Below are 23647 nucleotides of genomic sequence, written 5' to 3'. Positions count from 1 at the left end.
GAAATGAAGGAGATTATCCTCTCTATACCAGGAGCTTGTTACTTCCTCAGCTGTTAGTGAGAAGGGCCCATACCTTTCACCGTTTTCTCAAAGAGGCACACAGAGTTTGTGAGTTTTTGTCCTTGGATAGTCTTCGAGTCTTTTACAGTACACAGAAGTCTGGGGTCTGCTAACTGTTCCCATGACCTCTCCTGTTCTTGCACCTCTCTCTTTAATCCTGTGTGTGTCTGCTTTCTGCCACGTTTTGGGCTTCCTTGTTCTGGAATCAGAACACACAAATACAATCAAGAGTGTAATTTTGACCATCTGATGCACTAAGCCAAGTGACCTTCAGATGTTGACAGGCAACCAGTCTGGAGAAATTTATTTTTCTGTGTGTGTTTTTTTTTTTTTTTAATCTGAAGGAAAACCTAATTTTAGGTTCTCCTAATAGACTGTGGTTCTAAATATAAAAACTTGACCTGTCATTATTGTGGAAAAGCCAGACAACAGCTTTGGCTCTGTGTTACTGACCTAGGATTCTATGCAGGGAGTGTAACCATATAGGCTATCACCTAAAGCAGAGGTTGGCTAACTTTTTCTGTAAAGAGCCAGGTAGTAATATTTGAGGCTTTGAGGCCCATGCTGTCTCTGTTGCAACTACTCAACTCTGGTGCTTGGAAAGCAGCCATCGTTAATATTCAGATCCGTGGATGTGGCTGTGTTCTGTTAAAACTTTATTTACAAAATTAGGCAGCAGGTTGGAGTGGGCCCACAGGCCATTGTTTGCAAACCCTGATCTAAATAAAGTGGGGCATTCTGGAGAGTCTGAGGAAGAACCTTTGATTATTGTGCCAGGAAGACCCAGGTCACCTGGGGAGGGTCGGCACTGTCAGCATCAGCAGCGCGTGGAAAGCCGCCAGGGAAGGGACGTTCGGGGGAGTTGGGGAGGGGAGTCTGCTGGCTGCTGGCCCTCGAAGCACTGCTGGAGAAGAAGGTACGTTGGGGAAGACAGAACAGCCCCTCCCAGGAATCTCTGCCCTGGGCTCCGGCCAGGAACGGGTGGGCTCGTGGCGGTGGTGTCTTCCAGTGGCTTACCCACGACGTGTCCCTCTCCTCTGCCCCTCGCAGCACCTGCAGCAGCACGAGAGCGGAGTGGAGGGTGAAAGTTGCTATTACCACTGTGTCCTGTGCAACTACTCCACCAAGGCCAAGCTGAACCTCATCCAGCACGTGCGCTCCATGAAGCACCAGCGCAGCGAGAGCCTGCGCAAGCTGCAGCGGCTGCAGAAGGGCCTTCCCGAGGAGGACGAGGACCTGGGGCAGATCTTCACCATCCGCAGGTGCCCCTCCACCGATCCAGGTGAGTGGTCTCACAGGCCCGTTGGTGAGTGGTTTCTGGTGGGGGCCCGGTGTGGACCTCCCGAGGGCTTTGGTTTGCTGCTGCTCGTCCTCGTGTCCCATCACCGACCGCACAGGTGACCATCGTATTCTGGAAGGAACATTGTGTGCATTCTTGCCTTTCTTTCTTTTTCTTTTTTTTAACTGAAGGAACTTCACCTCACTTTCTTCAGGTGTCACAGGCCACTGCCCAATGAGCAGGACAACTGGAGATGCTGTGTCTCCTATCCCCAGATTCCTCCAGTGCTTACTCTAGATACACTTTATTGGTCCAGATGGACATAAAGCAAGTGCTAAATTATGGCCTGCTCGCTGGTAGGGATAAGAGTTTGTGGCCTCAAGTCCAGTGCGTAAGAATGAACTTCAGAGAGGATCAGAACAGCCTGCACTTGTTCTAAACATTTTCCCGTTGGGTTTGAGGGTGCCTCTGCGAGTCATGGCCTGGTGCTGCCTGCTTCTCCACAGGGTCGGGGCCTCCAGCGGAACCTCGCCAGCTCCTGGCTCCCACCACAGTCCCCTTTTTCCGTCACTCCCTTCCACTTCTTTGTGGTTCTCTTTCCCACCAGGACCTCACTGGTAGAATCCTCCTTCTGTGTTTTCAGCCCTACCACTCCCTTTCTCTCACTATGGAATCACAGGGCATCAGGGCCTCTTTAAAAACAACAGAACAAGAGCTCTCCCACAATCCTGTGTCCTGCTTCTCTCTCTGCAATAGAATCTTCAAGGTTCTTGAAAGAATAGCCTGTATCTGTCGTCTCCAGCCAGTGCCTCAGCTTACCATAGCCTGTCTCACTGCATCAGCAAACCACCCTTGAGAGGTCACCATTGACCTTGGATTTACCCAACCCTGTAGCTACCTGCTGGGCCTTCTTCTATTCTTTCTGTGGTCTCTGAAAGTATTGCATGGTCCCACGCCGAAGCTCCCTTCCTTGAGCTTCCAGGTTGTGTTTCTGTCCTGTCCTCGTGTTTCTCTTGGCCATCCTTCCCAGCCTGGCCCCTGGTGCGTGGTCCTCGGCCTGCCCCACCTTCTGGCGTCATCTGGGAGTTAGGCCCCGTTCCTTGGCTCCCAGTCCTTTAAAGCTTGATTTCTGTGGAGTTTTTAATCTTAATTTTATCTAATTTCACATCTTTATAGTTCTTAAAGGCAATAAGTTATATAAACCTTAAGAAAAATGGCATGACCCTCCCCGTCCCCCTGCCCAGAGCCATGGCTTTCAACTTTTAGTTGTTTGTTTTGTTACATATTTCCATCTTTCTTAATGTGCTTTGATTTCTTTTTTTTTTTTTTTTTTTATGTTTTAGACATTATCTATTGGCTTTCTAAACGGTGAGACTTTCACGAGCATTCCATTCTACAAACCACACACTTCTACTGACACACACCCATCCACAAACTCACACGTGGACACCTCAGACTCCATACACTCCCCTGCATAGCACCCCTGGACCCCCTACATCACACTCCCCAGCCCCCGCTGTATACCCAGTCTTCTCTCCCCTCATCTTCCATGATGATTAAATAATAATTTGGGGTTATATTAATATTCAGTGTTTTCATTATTCTAACTCTATAAATATTAATCACAGCTGAGCCATGTAGAGTTTTATAATTTCATTTACCTTCTTGTACAACTTTTTATTTTCCCTGGTTTGCTAGGTATCTATGATTAATTCATGGCTAGCCCTCTGCCAGAGTAGACATTTCCTGGTCTCTGAAGGCCCTGCCAGATCAGTTCTGTCAGCTTCGTTTCTTCCTGGAGATGTCCCTCCTGAGCCCCTCCAGACCCCTCTGCTCCCTGCCCCTGTCCCTACCCCCTTGCTGCTTTTTTGGTCTCTTTACGTAAATGGAGTGAGCTGCTATACGAAATGGGGAGCATGTGCCCTCCCTGCTGGAGTAGCTGAGGTTTCATTCTCAAAATGGAGAGGCCAGTTTCTTTCTTCAGGAACCAGGGTCATTTCTTGGATGCCAGCATAACTTTTGTCACCTCTGGGTCACTGCAAGACTGTTCTTTCCCCTGTGTTTTTCAGATGTCTCTTCTGGTTCAAGTTCAAATGCTGTGATCTCGGGGGCTTCCTCTTGGTGCCCGACCCTGTCCCTCCACCTTTATGCGCTCAGGAATGAGGGGCGAGGCCGACACCCCAGACTCATCTATGCCTGAACACAGCCTGTTGAGCCATCTGCCTGTGGGGGTCCCCGTTTTCCGCCTTTTGGCCTCTGTTTGATCCTGCCACTTGGCATTATTTTGCTGTGGAGCCATTTTACAGGATTCTCCTGTCCCATCCATAAATGCAGACCTATTTAGTTCAGGGTTGTTTTTTTTTCTCCCCCAGCTCTGCATACGTCATTGTTTTAATCTTCTGTTAAAAGCTGGTCCCTTTCGCCCTTCAATTCTTTCTTTCACTCTCCTCAGAATTCCCTTTTTATTAATGAGGTGCCCCAAACTAAATAGTGTACAGCTGCCATTTCACCCGGGGTCTATGGACTGGAACAAACAGTTCCCTGTTTTATAATGTAATACTTCTATTTATGCAGTCCGCTCTGGAATTGCTTTCTTACACCATTGCCTTCTGGGTTTCTCTCATTTAATGCGTATTAAGAGTTATTTTTCCCCCTGAAGTGTATGAGCAACTTTAGTCTAGATGATAGACTTCCTTTCTGTATTTCAAAATCCTTTTGTATTGTCTTTGGCCTGGAGTCATGTTTTTTGCTCTCTACCCTCCTCCCTCTCCATCCTGCGCCCTCCTCCCTCACACATTCGGGCTGAGCCCATACTCTTCACTAATGACAGAAGGGCAAATTCTTAGGTAATGTTCACGTTGACAGTAAAAGTAACTTGGTGCCATTTTAGAAACCCCTTTAAGACAACTCCTCTTAAAATATGCCCTCCTTCCCCATAGGGATTGGCTCCTAACTTCTTGAGAGAATATTTTCAAGAAAAGGTGAATTTAAGACACTGAAAGTCATCAACTTCAAATTTATCAACAGAGACTTTATCAAATATTCCCAATCTTCTCTTCTCTCAAGTAGGGGTCAGGACATTAGTGTTCAGCTGGAACCGTCATTCGTGTAGCATAAGGAAGCCATGGGGAGGTCTTCGAGCACCTTTTGGGGACCCCTGCTTGTTCTAACTATAAACTGCATGTAAATGGTGTGCTGTCTAGAGTTTTCTACTCTGGCCTTCTGTCAACAGCTAGTTAAATGATGGTGTTCTTTCTTCTTTCCTTTCTGCCTCTGTTGTCCACACACTGGAAAGTTGTCCAAAAGAAATAACTTCCTTCTCTGAACTCAGGACCTCCAACCCCAGTCCCCCAACACCTTCTTTCCACAGGTATCCTTGCGTGGTCCTTGCTGCGGCTGGTGGAGAGAACTCTAGAATAGTTTCTTCCCTGTGGTTGACAAAAAAAATCGCTTCAGATTTTCCTTGTTAACTTAAAGCCAGTATGTTTTCCAGTCAAGTTCGCCATGTAGCCTTCCAACCCGCATGAATTTGTAAGTATGGAAAAGGAGACACGGTGAAGCTCTCCTCCGCCCTTCAGAACTTTGTGGTAGCGGCCAGGATTCACACCTGTCACTGATCGCATAAGCCCTTGAGAGTCCTCGTGGCCGAACTTACAACACCTAGGCCCTGCCCTGCACCAAAGGGCTAAGTGTCAGCTGCTGGAGGTGTGCTAATAGTACACCACTGCCCCCTGCGTGGTCCTGCTTGTGTGAGGCTTTACCCTTATGCTCGTGGGCAAGCCAGGCCCTGTATCATATTGTCTTTAACCTAGCGTGATAGTTGTGTGCTTATGCTTGCCATGTCACCCCCACACTAGACAGGCAGGCACACACATGTGCGTGCGCGCGCACACACACACACACACACACACACACACACACACACACACACAATGGGACTTCCCATTTAAAAAATGGCTTGGAAATACACAGCTCAGAGAAAAGGAAGTAATTTAAACAGGTGAAGTTTCCCCTCTGCCTCCCTGCCCAGTTTTTTGGTAATGGGCTTGAGTGCATTTTCTGCAAGACCAAGTGTTCTCTGGACTTTCTTGGGATTTGGTCTTTTCATTTCGTGCCCACAACCAGGTAGAGGTAGAGGTAGAGGTAGAGAAGGCCCGTTGTTAAGTGCTGACACACTGAGTTCTAGCCTTTCGTTATTGGCACTGGCTGTTTACTTCCCCTTAGTTGACTGGAAGCTCATGGAAGATTGAAAGCTCTCATAGGTGGGTCATGTGAAGGACCACTTCCCTGTTTGCTTATTAAAAAGGCATTTCTGGCTCCCGGGTGAAGCTGTAGTTAATTTCACTATATCATTGCCCTGGGCTTCTAGAAGACAAGAGGTCCTTTGTGTTCCTCCTGTCTGCCTGCCTCCTCCTCCTCCTCCTCCTCCTCTTCCTTTTTTCTGTCTTACCCTTGGCTTAACTATTTTCTCTTGCACATAGTCCTAGAGCTTCAGACTTTGCACAGATGTAATTTAACGGTTCTCGATTGCATGCCGACTATGTTCAAGACTTTTTATGAGTCGGGAGACGACTCTGATGTTTCCCCTCCTCTCTTGATGTGGATACTCTGGTGGATATGCCAGCCCAGGCATTCGAGGCAACCAGATGATGACTCAGTTTACAGAGGGCACAGCTCTTTGGAGTTTAAGAGAATATTTTGTTTGGAGCGGAAGCTGGCATCCCCCTTCACTGACACGTCTTTGGCGCTCGAGGTCGTGAATTCCTGGGGTCGGGAGGCAGAGGCTTGCCAAGCGATAATGTGGATTTGGTGACAACCTATTCTGAAACACTCACTGGCTTCTCTTGATGGATCATTTTTTCATACCATGTTTCAGGGAGTTTTTGCTTTTAACTTCTGCAGCTTAAAAGAGTAAGAAAATGTTCTCTTTTCAAAACTTTCTCATTTTGTCCTGTTTTTATTTTTCAAAATTGGTATGAGGCTGCCTTCTAACTATGAAGTACATCTTTTTTTTCTATAAGTAGCTAAATTATATGCAATTTTAGAGTAATTTTTCTCATAGCACTGAAATATGTTAAGGCCAGTTCTGTAATTCCAAAACATTGTTTTTGTAAAACCAAACAGCTGTGTTCTTTTTTTTTTTTTTTTCACCTTTTTATGGTATGTCTTGTAGTTGGGACTTGGGAAAAGGTATAGGGATAAAAATATTTCCAACTAAAGACATTACATGTAAAAGAAATCACAACAGATTGGAGTGAGTGAAATTTTATGTATTACAGAGGAGTGGAAAAATATGACTGTGTGTTAAATATATTCTCTGACAAGGACTGTTTGGACAATAGGATTATAAACCTCAGTGTGCTTTTTGGAAAGATGCTTCACAACGCACGGATAAAGAGAGATCATTATGTGTCAGCGTGAAAGAGGGCATAATACCGTTAAAGGAAAAATGGAGTTTATAGAATAACATGATTTGGTTCTGTTAGTTTGATTAATTTGATTCTATTTTGTAAAAGTATTTTTCTTAAAGCTTTTAAAATAACCATTCTCAGCAAAGTTTGTAATTGGCGTCTCTGGCTGTTTCATGGGTGGGATCTACTTAACGTGGAATCTTAAGAGAGTGTCAGGCACATGGCAGGACTCAGATATTGATGGCACGTGTACACACAGATACTAACACAATTGCTAAGAACATACCAAAGAGTAAATCTTGGTTGTCTTTTGTCGTAGAGACACTTTTCTGTTTGTCACTGTAAAGCATACATAGTTTGATTACCGTCTGATTCTCTTGCATTTTGCATCTACATGGCGAGGACAGGAGTAGTTCTTAGGGTATATACACTGTCTTGTTTTTCTGTTGGAACAGATTTTCTGATTTGCCTTAATTAGTCCTCTAACAATCTACAAAGGTCAGCGCCAATTGCCTGTTCATTTACATTTGTAATTGTGATGGCTTCTGATTACATATTCCTTGTCTTAGTCCTTCCTGTAAGTATATGCTAGTGTGCCCTCCCCTTCCCTCCTCCCACATCCCGCACATGCATCAGCCCAGTGTGGACGCCGAAGATCTGACTCTTCACACAAGAAACCTTTGTGGGGATGGTCCAGCCTTCCCTTGAATTTCAGCGTCTGTTATGGAAAGGCATCTTGGCGAGGCCGTCACTTCTAAGTTAGGAATATAATGAAGCCAGAGTCAGGGAAATTATGTCGATGCCAGGCAAGAAATCTGAGAGCCATTATCTAGGAGCCTTCTCGAACTGGGTAATTAAGGGCAATTAAACTTTCCTGCTTGCTCTCTGCAAAATATGCTAATGATCTGGTCTTTTGGAAGGTGGACACGTCTGAAATGTGGTTTCATTGCCGTCCCATGTTCTGGTCTGGAAGGGTCTCTCCGAAGAGTGTGAGATGTCACGACACCAGTGGCTTGGGCAGTGGGTCCAGAGTCTCCAACCTCCCATGTAATCTCTTTCCTCTCTGTCTTTTCCAAGAGAGGCTAACATCCACATCCAGACATGGACCTTCCAGATACTATCCAAAACCTGGCTGCAGTAGCCTGAGTTGCAGTGATGCTTATTCATTCGCCCTTTCATATTCTAGATCTGCCATTCACTAGTTGATTTATTTTTATGAGCTGATCAAAGCTACCAGGGATTTGTTTGTTTTATTTTACTATATAAATCTGGAGCATACATTGCCCTGTACAGTGGGCTATATGTGTGGCTACACATTGTGGGCCACTTAGCCTTGTTCTTGGTTGGGGGCTCTAGGTTGTCTTCCATACTGTCCTCTGGGGTAGGTAGTAGTGTGTGTCCTCATGGCCACCTAGTGCTGCCCACTCTGGGAGGCAGCAATACCATGGCCACTCTCTTCTAGGGAGGGTGGTAACAAGGAGCACTGCAAATAGGAGAAAAAAAAAAAACAGGGACCTGCTGGTGGTTACTGGAATTAGGAGGTGTGTGTGTGTGTGTGTGTGTGTGTGTGTGTGTGTGTGTGTGTGTGTGTTGAGTCAGTATTGGATGGTGCCCTGTTGAGGGATATGAGCATGCCAGAGAGCCCAGAAACACAGGAACCCCCGGGGGAAACTTAGAATATCATATCACAACAAGTGTTATTTTAGTGAAACCTTTATGCCAAGTCACCTTTGAAAAGGGGTATCTAAGGAACTTGAAAGTTTGAAACTTGACCTTCAGGTGAACAAGGATTGTTAGACAGTGAGTGGGTGTTCTTGCTGCGTCGGTTGGGGTTTGGGGATTTCATTGGAAGGGAGGGGCCTGGTGATGACCACTGTAGCAGGACACAGTGGCCCTGTGTGTGCGTCCCTCACCCCAGCCTTGGCACTTAGTACCTCTTGTATTGCTCAAATGTAGTCTTCAAGAGAAATAATGGCTTGTGTTTGCTTTGCCTTTAGAAATGTGCAAAGGATCCATATCTTGGGCTACTTATATTCTATATTAAACTTGTTCCTGACCTCGGTTGGGGGCCAGGGAGGAAAATAGAACATGCATCTCTTTGCTTACAGAAATAGCTCAAAGGCTTCTCAGACTTACAGATGTTAAGGAACCCCCTTCAAACTGTGACCCAATTATGAGAATTATAGTTTCATATGATTTTTTTTACACATTGACTAGAAATGAAAAGTGTTGTGTCCTTCCAGATCAGTATAAGCACTGTCCTTAGTTCCGTGGTCGTTGGGTTTCTAGATCCCTTGAGAGCAAAGTGAACGTCTCCAGATCCATGCCTGCCCATCTAGTATGGTAGTCATGGCCATGTGTGGCTATTTAAGTTTAAATTAATTAAAGTTACATAAAAATTTTAAATTCAGTTTCTTGGGGCACCTGGGTGGTTCAGCGGGTTAGGCCGCCAACTGGATCTCAGCTCAGGTCATGATCTCATCATTCGTGAGTTCGAGTCCTGCATCAGGTTCTGCATTGATGATGTGAAGCCTGTTCGGGATTCTGCCTCTCCTTCTCTCTGCCCCTCTCTCATCTGTACACGTGCACGTTCTCTCTCTCTCTCTCTCTCTCTCTCTCTCTCTCTCTCTCTCTCTCTCTCTCTCCCACACACACACACACACACACAAACACACACACACTAAATAAACTTTTAAAAAAATTCAGTGTCTCTGTCATACTAGCCAAATTTCAAGTGCTTGGTATGACATGTGGCTCATGGCTACCTCATTGGACAGTATAGATTTATAGAACAGTTGAGAAAGTTCTTTTTACATAACTTATATTTATAGAATAGTTGACAAAGTGTTGAGGTCCTCACTGGGATTCCTTAGAATTATGGCAGGCCCAGGCTGGGTTTGGACTGCACTTTTTATGAAGTTCTTTGGCTTCCATTTTAAAGAATATGGTACCCACCCACCACCTGCTTTCTGCCAATTCTGGATGGGGTATAGTCTTTATTGCTCTCCTTTCTCTCTCTCTTTTTGCTTCCTTTTCTTGGTTTTTCTCAGTGTGAGAGGTATGCTTCAAATAAGCATGTAAGCCTATTCTATTAGCAGTGTTGAGGGAGTTTGATCGGACTTTCTAAAGATGCATCTTGCAGAGAGCATGTTAAAGGGCTTTTTATAGTTCATATCTCAAGACTATCTTGAGACCTTTGGTGTATATGTTAACAAAAGGAGCTATTGATTGCTTTTAAAAGATCCTTGACCTTTGCTCTAATTAGAATATTAAAAATTGGACAGTGTGTGATTTTTCTTGGAACAGACCTGTTGTTTTAACTTAAAATTTGATCCCAAACTGTCGTCTTCTCATGAAGTCAAAAAAAGAATCTGTGTTCTTTTCTTCCACTGTTTCCATTGGTTTAAAGTCCTGAGCTCAGGACAGAGTTTTTCTTTCTGGACTGCCTTACTTGGCTTAGGGCTGCCATGACAAAATATCATAGACTGGTTGGCTTACCCAAGAGAAATGTGTTTCCCCCGGTTCTGGAGGCTGAAAGTCCCAAGATCAAGTCATCGGCAGGTTTGGTTTCTCCTGAGGCCTCTCTCCTTGGCTTATAGATGGCTGCCTCCTGTCCTCATGTGGCCTGTCCTCTGTGTGCACCTCCCTGCTATCTGTCTGTCTGGATTTAAAAGGACACCAGTCAGATTGGTTTAGGGCCTCCTTTTACTCGAAGAGCCTCCTTTTATATGATCAGTGTTTCAAGGGCCCTGTCTCCAAACACAGACACACCTGAGGAACTGGGGTTAGGGCTTCAATGTATGAATTTTGGGGGAACACAATTCAGTCTGTAACATGGGCTTTCTGAGGACATTTGAAGTCTGTTTCATGTTCCTTCTTCGACATGGTCCTTTTGGGTGTGGAGGGAAGGGTGGGATGTGGAGGTGGACGCAGAGGTGACCCGATGTTGGGGAGACCCTCCACAGCTCCCATCCTCCATCCTTGTTGAGGCCCCTGGAAGGTGAAACAGGGCCAGCTCCTTGGAAGGGAACTCCAGAGGAAGGCAGAGGTGCTGGAGGAAACTCATCAGGACAGAGTCGGGTCAGAACACCATGCCCGCTGAGCTCATCTCTTCGTGATTTTTTTCTCACCAGTCCTGACACAGCCTCCACTCAAACCTCCTCCTGGGAAACCCCAGGGAACAACCAGCCAGCCCTGTGTAGGGACATTTTCATGCCTGTGAAACGTGACACTCTCAGCATCAATAGAACTTGCCCTTGTTGGGCGCTCCAGCAGGCCAGTTGTGTAGACGGTTTGTGTGAGAGGGATTTATAGCCATACTGACTCCTTACTGTTGCCCACTGGTACTTTCATGGACAAGCAGAACTCACCGGATTTGTGGATAGTGTTGGGTAGCCCTGGTTTTTTGTTTTTGTTTTTGTTTTTTTTTGCTTTTGTTTTGTTTTGTTTCTCTGGTTGGGGAGAATGCCCCCAGATCCAGAGCCTTACCATATTCCACATCCTGTTACGGTAGAGAATTCTGTGTGGTGTAAATTGGTTGGGCTTGCATCCAAAGGATTTGGGTTGCTGGAAGTACCTGAAGGAACTTTTATTCTTTGATTTTACCTTACTCTGTATTGAATGCTCCATGTTTGACATTATCTAAAGGTCCCAGGGCAGACGTTTTCACCCTTAATAACTTCCGCTGAGGGCCTGTCCCCATGTGTCTCTAGGGCTGGCACATCCTCAGTCCCAACCCTGATCTTTCTGAATGTGAGCCTGGGATGCAGGCCTCAAAGCCACCTTCCAGATGGGCCTTCCTTGACTGCAGGAGCATAAAGCAGAGACCGGTCACCAGTTCACAGCCAAGTGTAGATGTCTCACGTCTCTAGGTTTGCAGTGTTCTGGACTATTTGTGCTTGGTGCCACATGTGACTTGTGGCCGCCATATTGGATCCTGCAGATAGTAGATATTTCCTTCCCTGAAGAAAGTTCTCATGGACAGTGTAGCTCTAGACACCAGCAAAGCTGGGAGTCGGAGCAGAGGCTCAGGGCAATACTCTTCCCACTGTGCCTGCCTTCCTTGCTGTGGGTTGACTGGCTCATCCAAGGGATAAGTAGTGCTTTGGCCCCAGGACAGGGCTTTTCATACCTAGAAAGGAATGTGGTTCATTCCTTAATTCTCTCAGTATAGAAGTGGAGAAACCTATGAGACTGAGGTGAGAAAAGGGGCAGCAGTTATTTGTGACATCAGAGTGCAAGCCTTGGTCTTCTCTGAGACTTGGCAGTGGTTAGCATGGATTTGCTGACACTCACGGTGTTCTGTGCTTCTCTTTTCTGAGTCAGTCCCCAAAGCAGCGAGAAACCCCAGAGAGTGGAAAGGGCAGCTTTGACCCAGTCACCGGGGGCAGGGGTCTTTATTTGAACGGGTTCTAGCCTGTCACCAGTACAGGAACCTTGTGAGGCACTGCTGAGATGAGGATGTGGTCTGGCCATCAGCCATGCAAACTTGTGTCCACCCTGGACGTTTTTATGGTCATAGCTGGAATTTTGTAGTATACATTAGCTGGAATTGGGGTTGGTAGGTCTGGAATTATTAACAGAGCAACAACAAAGGCTATATTGGCAGTAAAAATCAGAACAAAATAAAAATGGGGCCATGATTCTTGAAAAAGGGTGGGATAGGGAAGTAAAAAGAGGCCGGGCAGGTGCTAATGACTTTGGAACTGAAGAGGTAAAGATAATGCATCCATAGAGGAAAGACCATGTTTGACCTTTCTTGCTTTGAAAAGAACGTTGGCTGGCTGGTGAAGATGTGACTGATTTGAGTCCAGAGGTGGAGCTCTTTAGTCCTGCAAAGATGGACATGTCCTCAGCATGGCCAGTCACCACTCTAGGCTCTGGGGAATCTGCCAGCAGGAGGAGAACACGGATTCTGGACTTCTCTAGTTGCGGGGTGGCAGGGGGGGGGGTTGTGGTGGTCAGACACCCAATAAACAAATACAGAATGTCAGGTGTGCAAGGTTCTATACAAATAAATAGAGCAAGGCAGGGTGGGGTGAGTTGGTGGAGTTGTTTTATATAAGATGCCCCGGAAAAAGTCTCTCTGGGGAGGCGACATTGGAGCTGAGCAGAGGACAGCAAATGTGAGCAGTCCTGGCAGAGGTCCAGCAAGTGCAAAGCCCCTGGGCTGAGGGTGGGCAGAGGGCTGGCGAGGAGGCAGAGGGCTGGGAGGTGGTTCAAGCAGCCCAGTCCCCTGGGGGCCTTGACAGTGTGTGGGGGGATTTGAATTTTCCTTCCCTCAAGTTGGGAAGTCATTGGCAAGGTGTGAGGAGCGGAGGTGACAGTATGACTTACACTAATCAGGCTGTTGTGGAAATTTGCATGTCCACCATAGTCCAGATGTAGGGTGTCTCCCTCTCCATCACCCCCAAGTAGAGTTGTCCCTCCAGGCAGGGAGGAGAGGGGTGACTATAGTTATCAGGGGGTGCCACTGACCCCTGAACTGCTTGCTTAGAGGCTTCTGCCTACCACATAGCACTGTGGAGTCCTCTGTTTTAGCCCAGGGATCAGCAGCTTTTTTTCCAAAAACAAAATCCTTTCCTGGTGACTCATTGCCTAAGTGTGAAGCACAGGAAAGACTTGTCCTTTTGACTTGAGGATGCGTTGTCTCTACTACAATGTAAACACCACATGCAGGAATGAGAAACTGTCTCTGGTCAGGGTATGTGTTAGGATGACCGAGGCAGAGCACCCGAGTCTTTCGTCTCCTCCTGTCCTACACCTTCTTCTGATGGGCGTTCACATTCCACAGGACTTGTTGTATAAGATTGCGATGTGTATCTCTAGGACAGGAATTTCATTTCATTGCCTACCACTGTAACCCAAAAAGAGCTCAGTGCCCTAACACCTTTGATCCTTGGTGTCCCCAGTGCTGCGTGTCCAGAGGTCATTATCCCATTCTGGAAGGGCCGGTGACCCAGCTCTGACTTGCGTGTCTAGCCAGCCTTTGACAGACAGGCCTGATCTAATTCTGCAACCATTTTATTCTCCACGGACATGTGCCCAGATCTCAGGCGGATCTGAAGACTTTCTTCCAACACATCAGAGCAGGGAGATTTGCACTATGGTGTACTGTTTTCTCTGGGCTTTATTTTAATCAGGAATGTGGACTGGTGTGTGTGTGTGTGTGTGTGTGTGTGTGTGTGTGTGTGTGTGTGTGTGTGTTTCCCGTAGATGGTGTACAAACACAGGGCTTTTAGTCCCTTTTGTAAGACAGGTTTTACATAGCTAATTGGGAAATAGTTTTTTTCCTTAATCGGTTTAGGGCCACTCCAACCCCCTCAGGGTCTTTCTCCCCTCAGGATTGTCAGGCTCATGTTGAAAGACCTCTGGGGGTGGGGAAGGATGTTGGTATATATCACGGATATTCGGAAAGAATTTTTCAGCCACACCTGGCTGCCGTGTGTGAGAACAAATTTAATTTATTTTAAAAATCTGGCCACAGGCAGCCTTTTCTGTTTGTTTCCTTTGGTTGGGGTAGGGGATGGATTGGATTGCATTTGCTTTCTTCCAGATTTGACCAGCCGGCACAAGAGAGATTATCTCTAAAGGATATGAAAGGTTTAATCATTTTAATTTTGTTTTTATTAAAGTTTATCATAACTTCTTTTTTTCCCAACGTGCCCTGCTAGGACAGAAGGGAGAGAAGAGGAGGTGACATAAATAGACACAAACCCTCAAGCATTTGGTTAATAAAACTCTCTAATGGGTGGCATCACGTGGGGAGGAAGTGGTTGGAAGTCAGGGGACAACGGGCTGACCAGGGCGTGCTGTGACAACTCTGACATGTGGCTGGCATCTCATGAGCTCCCCTCCACCTCCAGTGCTCCCTTACCATGGGCAGCTCATGGCTTTCATGAAACAGAAAGAGAGCACGCGGCCACTGTTATCTCACCCCACTTGGTTCCCAAGTGGACTGGATCCCCAAGCCAGAAATCTAAATTTACAGAGAACGATAGAATTTTCTTCTGTTAGACTCTTCGAACCCCTTATCAAAGCAGTGAAATATTTGAACCCAGATAATCTGAAGACTCACTTTAGGCCAAAACCTCTGAGGTTGTACCACATGAGCTTTATGAAACATCCCTCGTCTTTAGTGTTTGAACAGGAACACTGTCCCATAAATGAGTAGGTAGGACCCCAGTTTAACAGGACTTTTGGCCCATTTTCCCTTTGGGGCAGTAAAGTTAGCTTGTTTCAAAGTGAATTTATTTGTCTGGCATCCCCTGGATGTGGGCTGGAGGCACCCCAGAGTCAGCGCAGTCTACCCTGTCCTCCATGGCTACAAAACTCTGCAGAGGCATGAGTGCTGGGTATCCTGGTGCCAAGACCAGTCAGGCCGGGGCACCCCCTGAGAATGGTGAAATTGCATTCACCATTCTGTTCTCACGGAGGCCAGAAGCTTGACTTGCACACTTCAGCCATTTCTTTAAGCAGCGCGATTAAAGCATTGTCATCTCGTTAAACCTGACTTAAGCAGGTAGTTCTCTGAGCCCTAATACATCCCAGGCTTGAAGTTTTGGCTACGTGAGGGTTTATAGTACTTTGTCTGCTGTTTTTATGGGGCAAGTGGGTTGGTCATCAGTACAGAAGCAGCTTTTCTAGGGGCAGCTGTGATTCTGGTTCTTTGAACCAAGCAGAAATTGCATCAAGGCTTTGACCCAGCTGGTTGTGTGAGTGAATGTCCTGGTCCCTAGCAGGCCGTGTAGTCGGTCATGTATTACATCAAGGCTCCTTTGGGGCCTGGGGACCCCCTGGGCTTCTGGGCTATGGTTGGTAGTGCTGGGGCTTCCAGCAGGAGCTGTGTTGGGTGAGGGCTGAGTTCAGACCCAGCCAGGTTTCTCCTAAAGAGACTGGGAGCCCAGACCACGTTCCAAGCTTGCAGGCATCTGCCCCGCCTTGCTGGCTGAGTTCCAGGTGGGAGAATGTGCCAAGCCGACAAGCAGCCTGTAACTTTGGAATTCTTTTATGGGAGTTACTTGAGCCAGTGAGGGGCAGCTTTCTTGGTCACTCTCAGTTGCAGGAACAGTAGAAACGAACAAACGCCCACATCATTCTGAGTGAGCTTCTTGAGTAGGGCTCATTATCCACAGGTTAGGCAACCCTTGGTGCCAGTCCCCTCTGCCAGACTGCTGTCTCACGTTGCTCACACAATCTGGATTGTGTCGGAGGGCTTGGTCCTGTATTTTTTCAAGTTATGTAGACGATGAAGATAGTAGAAGGTGGGGAAACAGACAAAAATATTATTTTATCGCACAGCATTAAGCTGCGACTTGCGGAGAGACACGCCAAGAGTGGATTAAACGAATGAGTTTTCATTTTCCTTGATATAACTGACTTGAGGGCAGTTGAATGCAGGAGGGAAGGCACCCACTGCACCTTCCTTCCCTCTCTCCACGCAGCCATCCTCACCGGCTCCACGTGGCTGCCCCATCACGTTCTTTAAAGAGTTTGCCACAAAACCACACCCACTTGCCTCCTCTTGCATCTCATTGGCTGGAACCTGGTCACATGACCCTCCCAGTACTGTAGAGACTGGGTGATGCCGTTCTTAACAGGGCTATTGCTGCTGCAAATTATGAGTGTTCGGTTAACCCAGGAAGAGCAGTTATTATGAAGGCAATTAGGAGTCTCTGCCACACGTCTTTTAAAAGATAAGGGGATGAAGTAAACTTATGATTATGTGGTGGAAATCTGGGTAGCCATTAGGAATAATGTTCTTGATTAATATTTAAGGATATGGATGAAGCTCACTAGGGAAGCAAGACACAAAATTGTATGTAATTGTCCTCATTCCCTTTAAAATGTATATAAATATACTAAGATGTTACCACTGATTGTGGGTGATTTTTATTTCCTTCATACTTTTTTTGTATTTTCAAGATTATCAACAATAGGCACTTACTGCCTTTATGATCGGGGGAAAATGGCAAACTTTAAGTGTAAGGAGTGGAGAACTTGGTAATTACTACCTCATATCTGAAATATGCTTGATGGAAAAAATAAAATGAGTAATAAAGGGGAAAATCTATAAACATGTAATGGTAATGGAATGATGATAAGTAACCATAGTACTATGGATTCATCAAGAACAGATCCCATCATACTAATAAGATAAAATGAAATAACGTACATGAATTCTCATTGAAAAAGGAAGTTGTATTGTACAAATGCAAACTTATATTCTGGGGACTGTAAATGTACTTCAGAAACATTCACCGCTCTCCCTCAGCATTCTTTCAATGTTACTCAGTGGTAACTATTTCCTCCATTCTTGCATTGGAAACACTGGGGCATGTGGAGCTTTGCAGCTGTTTGTTAAGCACCTGTTAGTTGTAAATGCTCATTTCTGTGAGAGATTATAAAAGAGTAGAAGAAATGATCCCTGCCTGTGATCTTTTTTGGGGATATGAGACACACACCCACATACAAGATTAACAGGATTCAAGATGACCTTCCTTAATTACGAGGTAGTAGGGCAGGGCAATAAATATCCTGGACAGTCCAAGGTGTGAGGAATTCTTGAGCTGAATAACTGGGGAAGCTCCAAGGAGTAGACCTACCTGTTCCTGGAAGGATGGATGGTAGGAGCAGGCTGAAGAAGAGGACCCAGGGGTGTTGGAGTTCAGCAGTTTGGTTGAGGAGTTCAAGGGGCAGTGAGCAGGTCATTGTAGCTAGCAAAAGGATGTTGGGCCAAGATCAACAGTTGCAGTCCCATTTTCTTCCATCTTTTGTATCTAGCTTTCTCTGCTTTCCCGTCTACCATGCCATTCTACTTTTTTAAAAGACGGATAGAATTACAAGTGTGAATATCATAGATTTATTAATTTTTTTTTTAATTTTTTTTTCAACGTTTATTTATTTTTGGGACAGAGCGAGACAGAGCATGAACGGGGGAGGGGCAGAGAGCGAGGGAGACACAGAATCGGAAACAGGCTCCAGGCTCTGAGCCATCAGCCCAGAGCCCGACGCGGGGCTCGAACTCACGGACCGCGAGATCGTGACCTGGCTGAAGTCGGACGCTTAACCGACTGCGCCACCCAGGCGCCCCTATCATAGATTTATTAAAAACAAAAACACAGAAAATCCCGTGTTCCTAGGACCTAATCAAATTTAGAGCCTCAAGAGAAATTTTTGCATGTGTTAAACCTTCACATGTGCTGAATCTTGACTAAAACAAAGACTAATAAATAGGAATAATACATTGATTTCTGAGCTGTTTGTGTTGAGGGGAACTCCAAATGCTGGTGAGAGCTCTGTTTTTATTTAATATTTTCATTAGTAGCTTGAAAACAACAAATAGTAGATGAAATTTCCATGCAATCTAAAATATTTATGTAGTAATGTGTATAATTGGAAATACTTAACAATAGAAAAATTTTATAATTGCACTAGAGGTGTTAGGAATCTTAGTGTATTTCATTTTAAATTTGTACTTTCAAAAAAATTTTTATTGTGATAGAATTTTAGGCTTACAGTAAAGACTAAAAAGAATTCTTACATACCTTTATCCAGATTTCCAAATTTTAACTTTTACTACATTTGCTTTATCAAACTCTCTGTTTCACACCCTTTCACTCCCTACTTGTGTAACAGATAGATGCAGATACGCACATTGTTGTTGTTCTGTACCATTTCAGAGTAGATTTCAGACATGGTGCTCTTTGGTCTCTCAATATGTTAGTGTATATCTTCTAAGAACAGGAACACCATCTTAAGTAAGCACGCAGAGATTACCCAAATCAGAAAATAGCATTGATACCAAACTTTTTGATAATCTACAGATCTTGCTCAAATTTTCCCAGTAATGCCCTTTCCATGAAAGAAGATCCCAGATCACTAGCAGTATTCATCTGCCCTTTCTAACATCCTTGAATCTGGAATAGTTCCTCAGTCTTTTGTTTTTCTTTTACAACCTCAAAATATTTGATGAGTACAGATCCATTATTTTGTAGGTGTCCTTCAATGTAGGTTCGTCTGGTGTTTCCTTATCGTTAGAATCTATTTTTGTGTTATGGTAGAAATTCCAGGAAAATGACATGTTCTTCCTAGAGCCATTCTATCAGGAGGGACATACTACTGATTTGTCTCTTCATTGATTACTTACTTTTAGTGATACTTGATAGTTGATAGTGAACCTCATGTAAGGTAAAAGATGAGGGAGGATCTGGGCTGGTGGAAGGGTTGAGATACTTGTTGCTGTGGATGTGGTTCCATGTGGAAGAAATAGGGAGAAAGCAGCTAAGGTGTCTAATGTGGGTACCGAGGTGGGTCCTGATGCTCTAAATGGGAGACAGCAAGTTGAGAAGCCAGTGTGGGTAAGAAAGGACCAAGAAGAGGATGTTACCATTAAAACCACAAATTCTTCCCTCATCTCCCACTCTTCTAAGTGAATATAACGCTTAACTAGTACCACAGAGTCTTACACATAATTATAATTAAGTGCTGTTTATCTCTTATTGTTCAGAAAGGTTTGACAACGTTGTTTGGCTGTTTAATACTTTCTTACTGTTCATCCCTGAAATCTTAAACCTCTGTGGAGCAGCGACCGTGTGTTATCCTACTTCTTTCACCAGTATCTGATCCTGGATCTCTCCTGTCGATTAGTAGCTCAGCCAGTGAGCTACTTGGGTGCCATCTTGCTGGATTCCTATGGATGCTGCAGTGGGCTCTGAGCCTTCTGTCCCATACACTTACTCTGCTCTGTTCTTGTTGCTATTGTTGTCTTTTTCCTGCCACCACAGTCATCCAACGCTTTTGATGATTAGTGAGCACTAGCCCAGAAAAACCACCGTGAACAAGTCGGTGCATGGACCTGGGTTATGGTTGGGAGAGCTGCTGCCTTGAGAAGAAAGTGCCTGGTCATGTACAGTGTCACTTCTCTTTGGTTTCTTTTTCTTTTTTAATGTTCACTTATTTGTTTTGAGAGAGAGAGCGTGAGCGCGAGCAGGGGAGGGTCAGAGAGAGGCAGAATCCCAAGCAGGCTCCGTGCCCAGTATAGAGCCTGACGCAGGGCTCCGTCCCATCAACCGTGAGATCATGACCTGAGCTGAAACCAAGAGTCAGAGGCTCAACCAACGGAGGTACCAGGCGCCCTCCCTTCTCTTTTGTTTCTGCAAAAGATCCTACTCTTCCTGGATCTGTTACTTTTTACCTTGGCCACAAAGTTGACAGGAAGTGACCACATGAGCAAAAACAGATATGCCACCCAAATAAATGCGGATTCCAGGTTTAAACAGGTGTCAGCAATAAATAGAAGAAGAGTCCAACTGCTTATTGACTTCAGAGGGCACTAGCTCGTGGGGTCCTGGTATAGCTCCTGACAGCCTTCAGGCTTGGGCGTGTTTTGTCTTCCAAAAGGTGTTTCCTGTGTCCTTCTGTCCCTTGCATGGAAAAGGTCTGGGCACACACAATGTACAAATAACACTTTGTCTTCCTACTCTGAATTACACCAAGTACACCTCTTTATTTGATAAGGTGCACATTTCTAGGGTTCTTTTATCTGGGTGATGCCATTCTAGACTTTGCCCTTACTCTACTTAAAATTGCTGGTTTTTCTGCATTTAGTGTAAGTACCCAGGGTAATCACATAATATGCTACTCTGCCATCATTTTCTTTGCAGAGTAGAATTACTCCTCTCAGCAAGGTCACAGATGATAGGCTTCAGATATGTTCCAGGCTGGTGCGGAGAAGGCCAACTGGATGGTCTCATGCTGGGTTAGTGAGACTCAACCCTGGATCCTCCAGGTCATTTCTGTTCAGCCCATTGCTGGGAAAAATTCATGTCAATGAAATGCATTTTTAATTAGTGTATGTGCAGCGCTCCTCCAAAATTGAGAAATCAATAAATGCTTATGACGTTTAAAAATGCCATGTTGTATGGGGGGGGGGGGTGGGTTGGGAAATCGCACAACCCTGAGGATAAGATATTCCCCTCTGCAAAGATAATGACCTGTCATGTTTTTGGAGAACTTCCTTCCAGAAAGACTGTAATTTAGGGAATGTGGATATTTACTGCTTCTTCTGTCATTCCCAGGTCATTTTTTGGCATCAGGTAGAGCTGTGACTGTAGGTTAATGTGTCTGTGCCTGTGTCAGTGATGGGTAGGGCTGCCCCGTTGGATTCCATGAAAAAACGTCACTTCTGTGACTTTGAATGTGTTCAAAGAGGTGAAATTGCTTTGAACATCCTCTAGAATAAAATGGAAAGGCCCATGAATGTCTTCATACATTGTTCTGTGACCCAGTGTCCGTCCCATTTCCTTCTGCGGCTCCTAAAACTCTGAGGATAACCTTCTCTGGTTCTTTTCCTTCCTTTCTCATGCCAGTGAACATTGGAAACTCTCAGATCAGTCCTGTTTGCAAGAGCTTTTATTTATTTGTTTTAATTTTTTTTTCTTTTAGAGAGAGAGCACACAAGCAGGGGTGAGGGGTGGTCGGGGGTGGGGGGGAGAGAAGAGACAGAGAGAATCTTAAGTAGGCTCCATACTCGGTGTAAAGCCCAATGTGGGGCTCAATCCCATGACCCTGGGATCATGACCTGAGCCGAAATCAAGAGTTGGATGCGCAACCAACTGAGCCACCCAGGCACCCTGAGCTTTTTAAAAGTTACATGGGAATTTAGGGGCACCTGGGTGGCTCAGTTGGTTAAGCATCCAACTTCAGCTCAAATCTTGATCTCATGGTTTGTCGGTTTGAGCCCCGTGTTGGGGTCTGTGCTGACAGCTCATAGCCTGGAGCCTGCCTCAGATTCTGTGTCTCCCTGTCTCTGCCTCTCGCCTGCTTGTGCACGTTCTCTCTCTCTCTCTCTCTCTCTCTCTCTCTCTCTCTCTCAATAAATAATGTTTATAAATAAATAAACATTAATAAAAAAGTTACATGAGAAATTAGATCCCAGCCTTTCTGAACTGGCTGACCTTGGTCACGTTACATAACCCCGAGATTCATGACCTTTTCAGGTAACCTGATGAATGAAATGATCCCTTCACCCGAGAAAAAAATGCATACATATGACAGATTTTGCATGTTTACTTCAGGATCCCAACTGCACACCTCTAAAGTATTAGATCTTACATCTGTGGAAGGAGATGGCCGTGCACATCTTGGAGGTCTGTCTCATTAATTCTCCTGTGGCAGTTAAGTGAGAGAATGTACGTTAGCATGACACCTGGCACATTCTTTCTGAACCTTGGTCTCTCTTCTTCCATTTCTTTCCCTCTTCGGTTCTCTCTCTTCCAGGCACTGTGCCTTGACCTACAGTACATTTGCCAAGGGAGAAAAGTTAGTCTTAGTTCACTTTTGGATCATTTGTTAGGACAGAGCCCTGCCAGATTTTCATTTTATCTGTCCACAATGATTTCTTTGTTCCTTTTTTTTCCCCTCTCGCCACTTTGGGTTTCTCATGGCCGGAAGCATCGCATTATCTTTCTGGTCTGAAGTTTCAGTACACCCATTTCCTTCCTGTGGGAGGGGTCTCATGTTGGTTTTGCTTGGGGAAGCCCTGGGTCTGCCTCTCCCACTCATGGCCGCCCTGGGGTTTTGCAGAATCTTCAAGGTGGCATTTCCTCTATCCTTGAGGGCAAGGGAAGCCGCACTCCAGCTTTCAGGCTTCAAACAAGCATGTCCTTGGCCCACAGCCACACAGCTCCACAGAGGGCCTTTCCGGCACATATCAGGGCCTTCATCAGTGGTGGATTTGGGAAGAGCCAGCCCTGTTGGTGGAAGACTTTGTTGTGGGTTGGAGGTAACCCTGATCACAGTGGTGACCTGCCTCTTTGGCTAGTCAGAGGCAGTGAGAGGCCCCTTCCATCTCAGCATCGAAAAGCCTGCCTGTCTCGCTGTTTCTTGTACCCCATCCTATAGACTCTGGGTCTTGGCTCCTGCCCTCGGCACATTGGGTGGCGGCAAGGCCTGAGGTCATTTTTAACACTCATTAGAGAGCAATCATTGCAGCAGTGCTCACAAAGGTTTGTCACAGCCCAGGTGGCTGACATGACCGGAATGGAGCCACCTTCAAGGGGAAGGCTTATCTGAAGCACCCATGGCCTAACTCAGGATCTAGTGTGCTTGTTTGTGAGGTGAGCACCCACCTGGATTACAGCGATAGGACCTCAGTGAGATTCTGCCACAAATGCCTTCTTCCCCTTGGCCTCTTCGCCTTTTGGCCTGCCTGGTCCATGGCCCGGTCGTCGGTCTTGTCATTCGATTCCAGCCCTGCTTGGATACAGGTAGTCACCTGAGAATACCTGGTGGTAGGAGGCCTTCAAGTCATGGGTTCATTTTGAAAATGTAAAAACTTTTAGGTTCTTATGCTAATGTTCCATTTGCTATTTAATATAGTTGATTAAGGTCGTTCAGCTGGCTTTCACTGGCCTGAGGGTAGGAAAGAATGCAGAATCCACTTTTTAAAATAATCTGATAGGCAGACAAATGTTGGCCTCACCTGATGCCTGCTCAGACTCTCCCAGCTGGGAATACACCGACACCCCCCCCCCCCGCCCCCCACCATTGTCATTCACATCCGCCATGATTCCGGAGACTGTCATTCTTCAGGGAACATCATCACGGCCCACAAACTGAACACCACTTCCACTGGGTCCCCGTAGTCTCCATCTTCAAACTCTAGCTGGATGTTTCCAAATAGCTTGTTGCCGTGTGGATGATTGATGGCTTTCATTCTTGGTACGGATGCTGACTTAGACCACAGGTGTTGGAACTGGGGTTTGGTAGCCCTAATGTGCACCGTCAGTGTGACTTAGGAGCAATTGTTGGCCAAGAAGAGAGGGTCAAGGGAACACGGGCCACCTGAGAGGTAAATGCCTTGCTACCCACATGATTCGGCACTTCAAAGTTTGGA

General features: G+C 45.7%; 1 protein-coding gene and 1 long non-coding RNA gene across 2 annotated transcripts in view; both read left to right on the top strand.

Annotated features, from left to right (window-relative positions):
* ZFHX3 (zinc finger homeobox 3) overlaps positions 1 to 23647 on the top strand; it is a 417139-nt gene that overhangs the window by 315190 nt on the left and 78302 nt on the right. Inside the window, 1 exon segment of the mRNA XM_086689030.1 lies at positions 1111 to 1342. Coding sequence (XP_086545156.1) covers positions 1111 to 1342 — 232 coding nt within the window.
* Positions 1349 to 19992, top strand: LOC147573403 (uncharacterized). Its single transcript, XR_015244725.1, has 2 exons — positions 1349 to 17594; positions 17836 to 19992. It is a non-coding gene; the product is annotated as an uncharacterized LOC147573403 (long non-coding RNA).

Source organism: Puma concolor, chromosome E2 (genome assembly GCF_028749965.1).
Source record: "Puma concolor isolate L17-30 chromosome E2, mPumCon1.1.hap2, whole genome shotgun sequence".
Taxonomy (NCBI): Eukaryota; Metazoa; Chordata; class Mammalia; order Carnivora; family Felidae; genus Puma; species Puma concolor.
The sequence above is the reverse complement of the archived record's forward strand: the minus strand, read 5'-3'. Positions and strand labels throughout refer to the sequence as shown.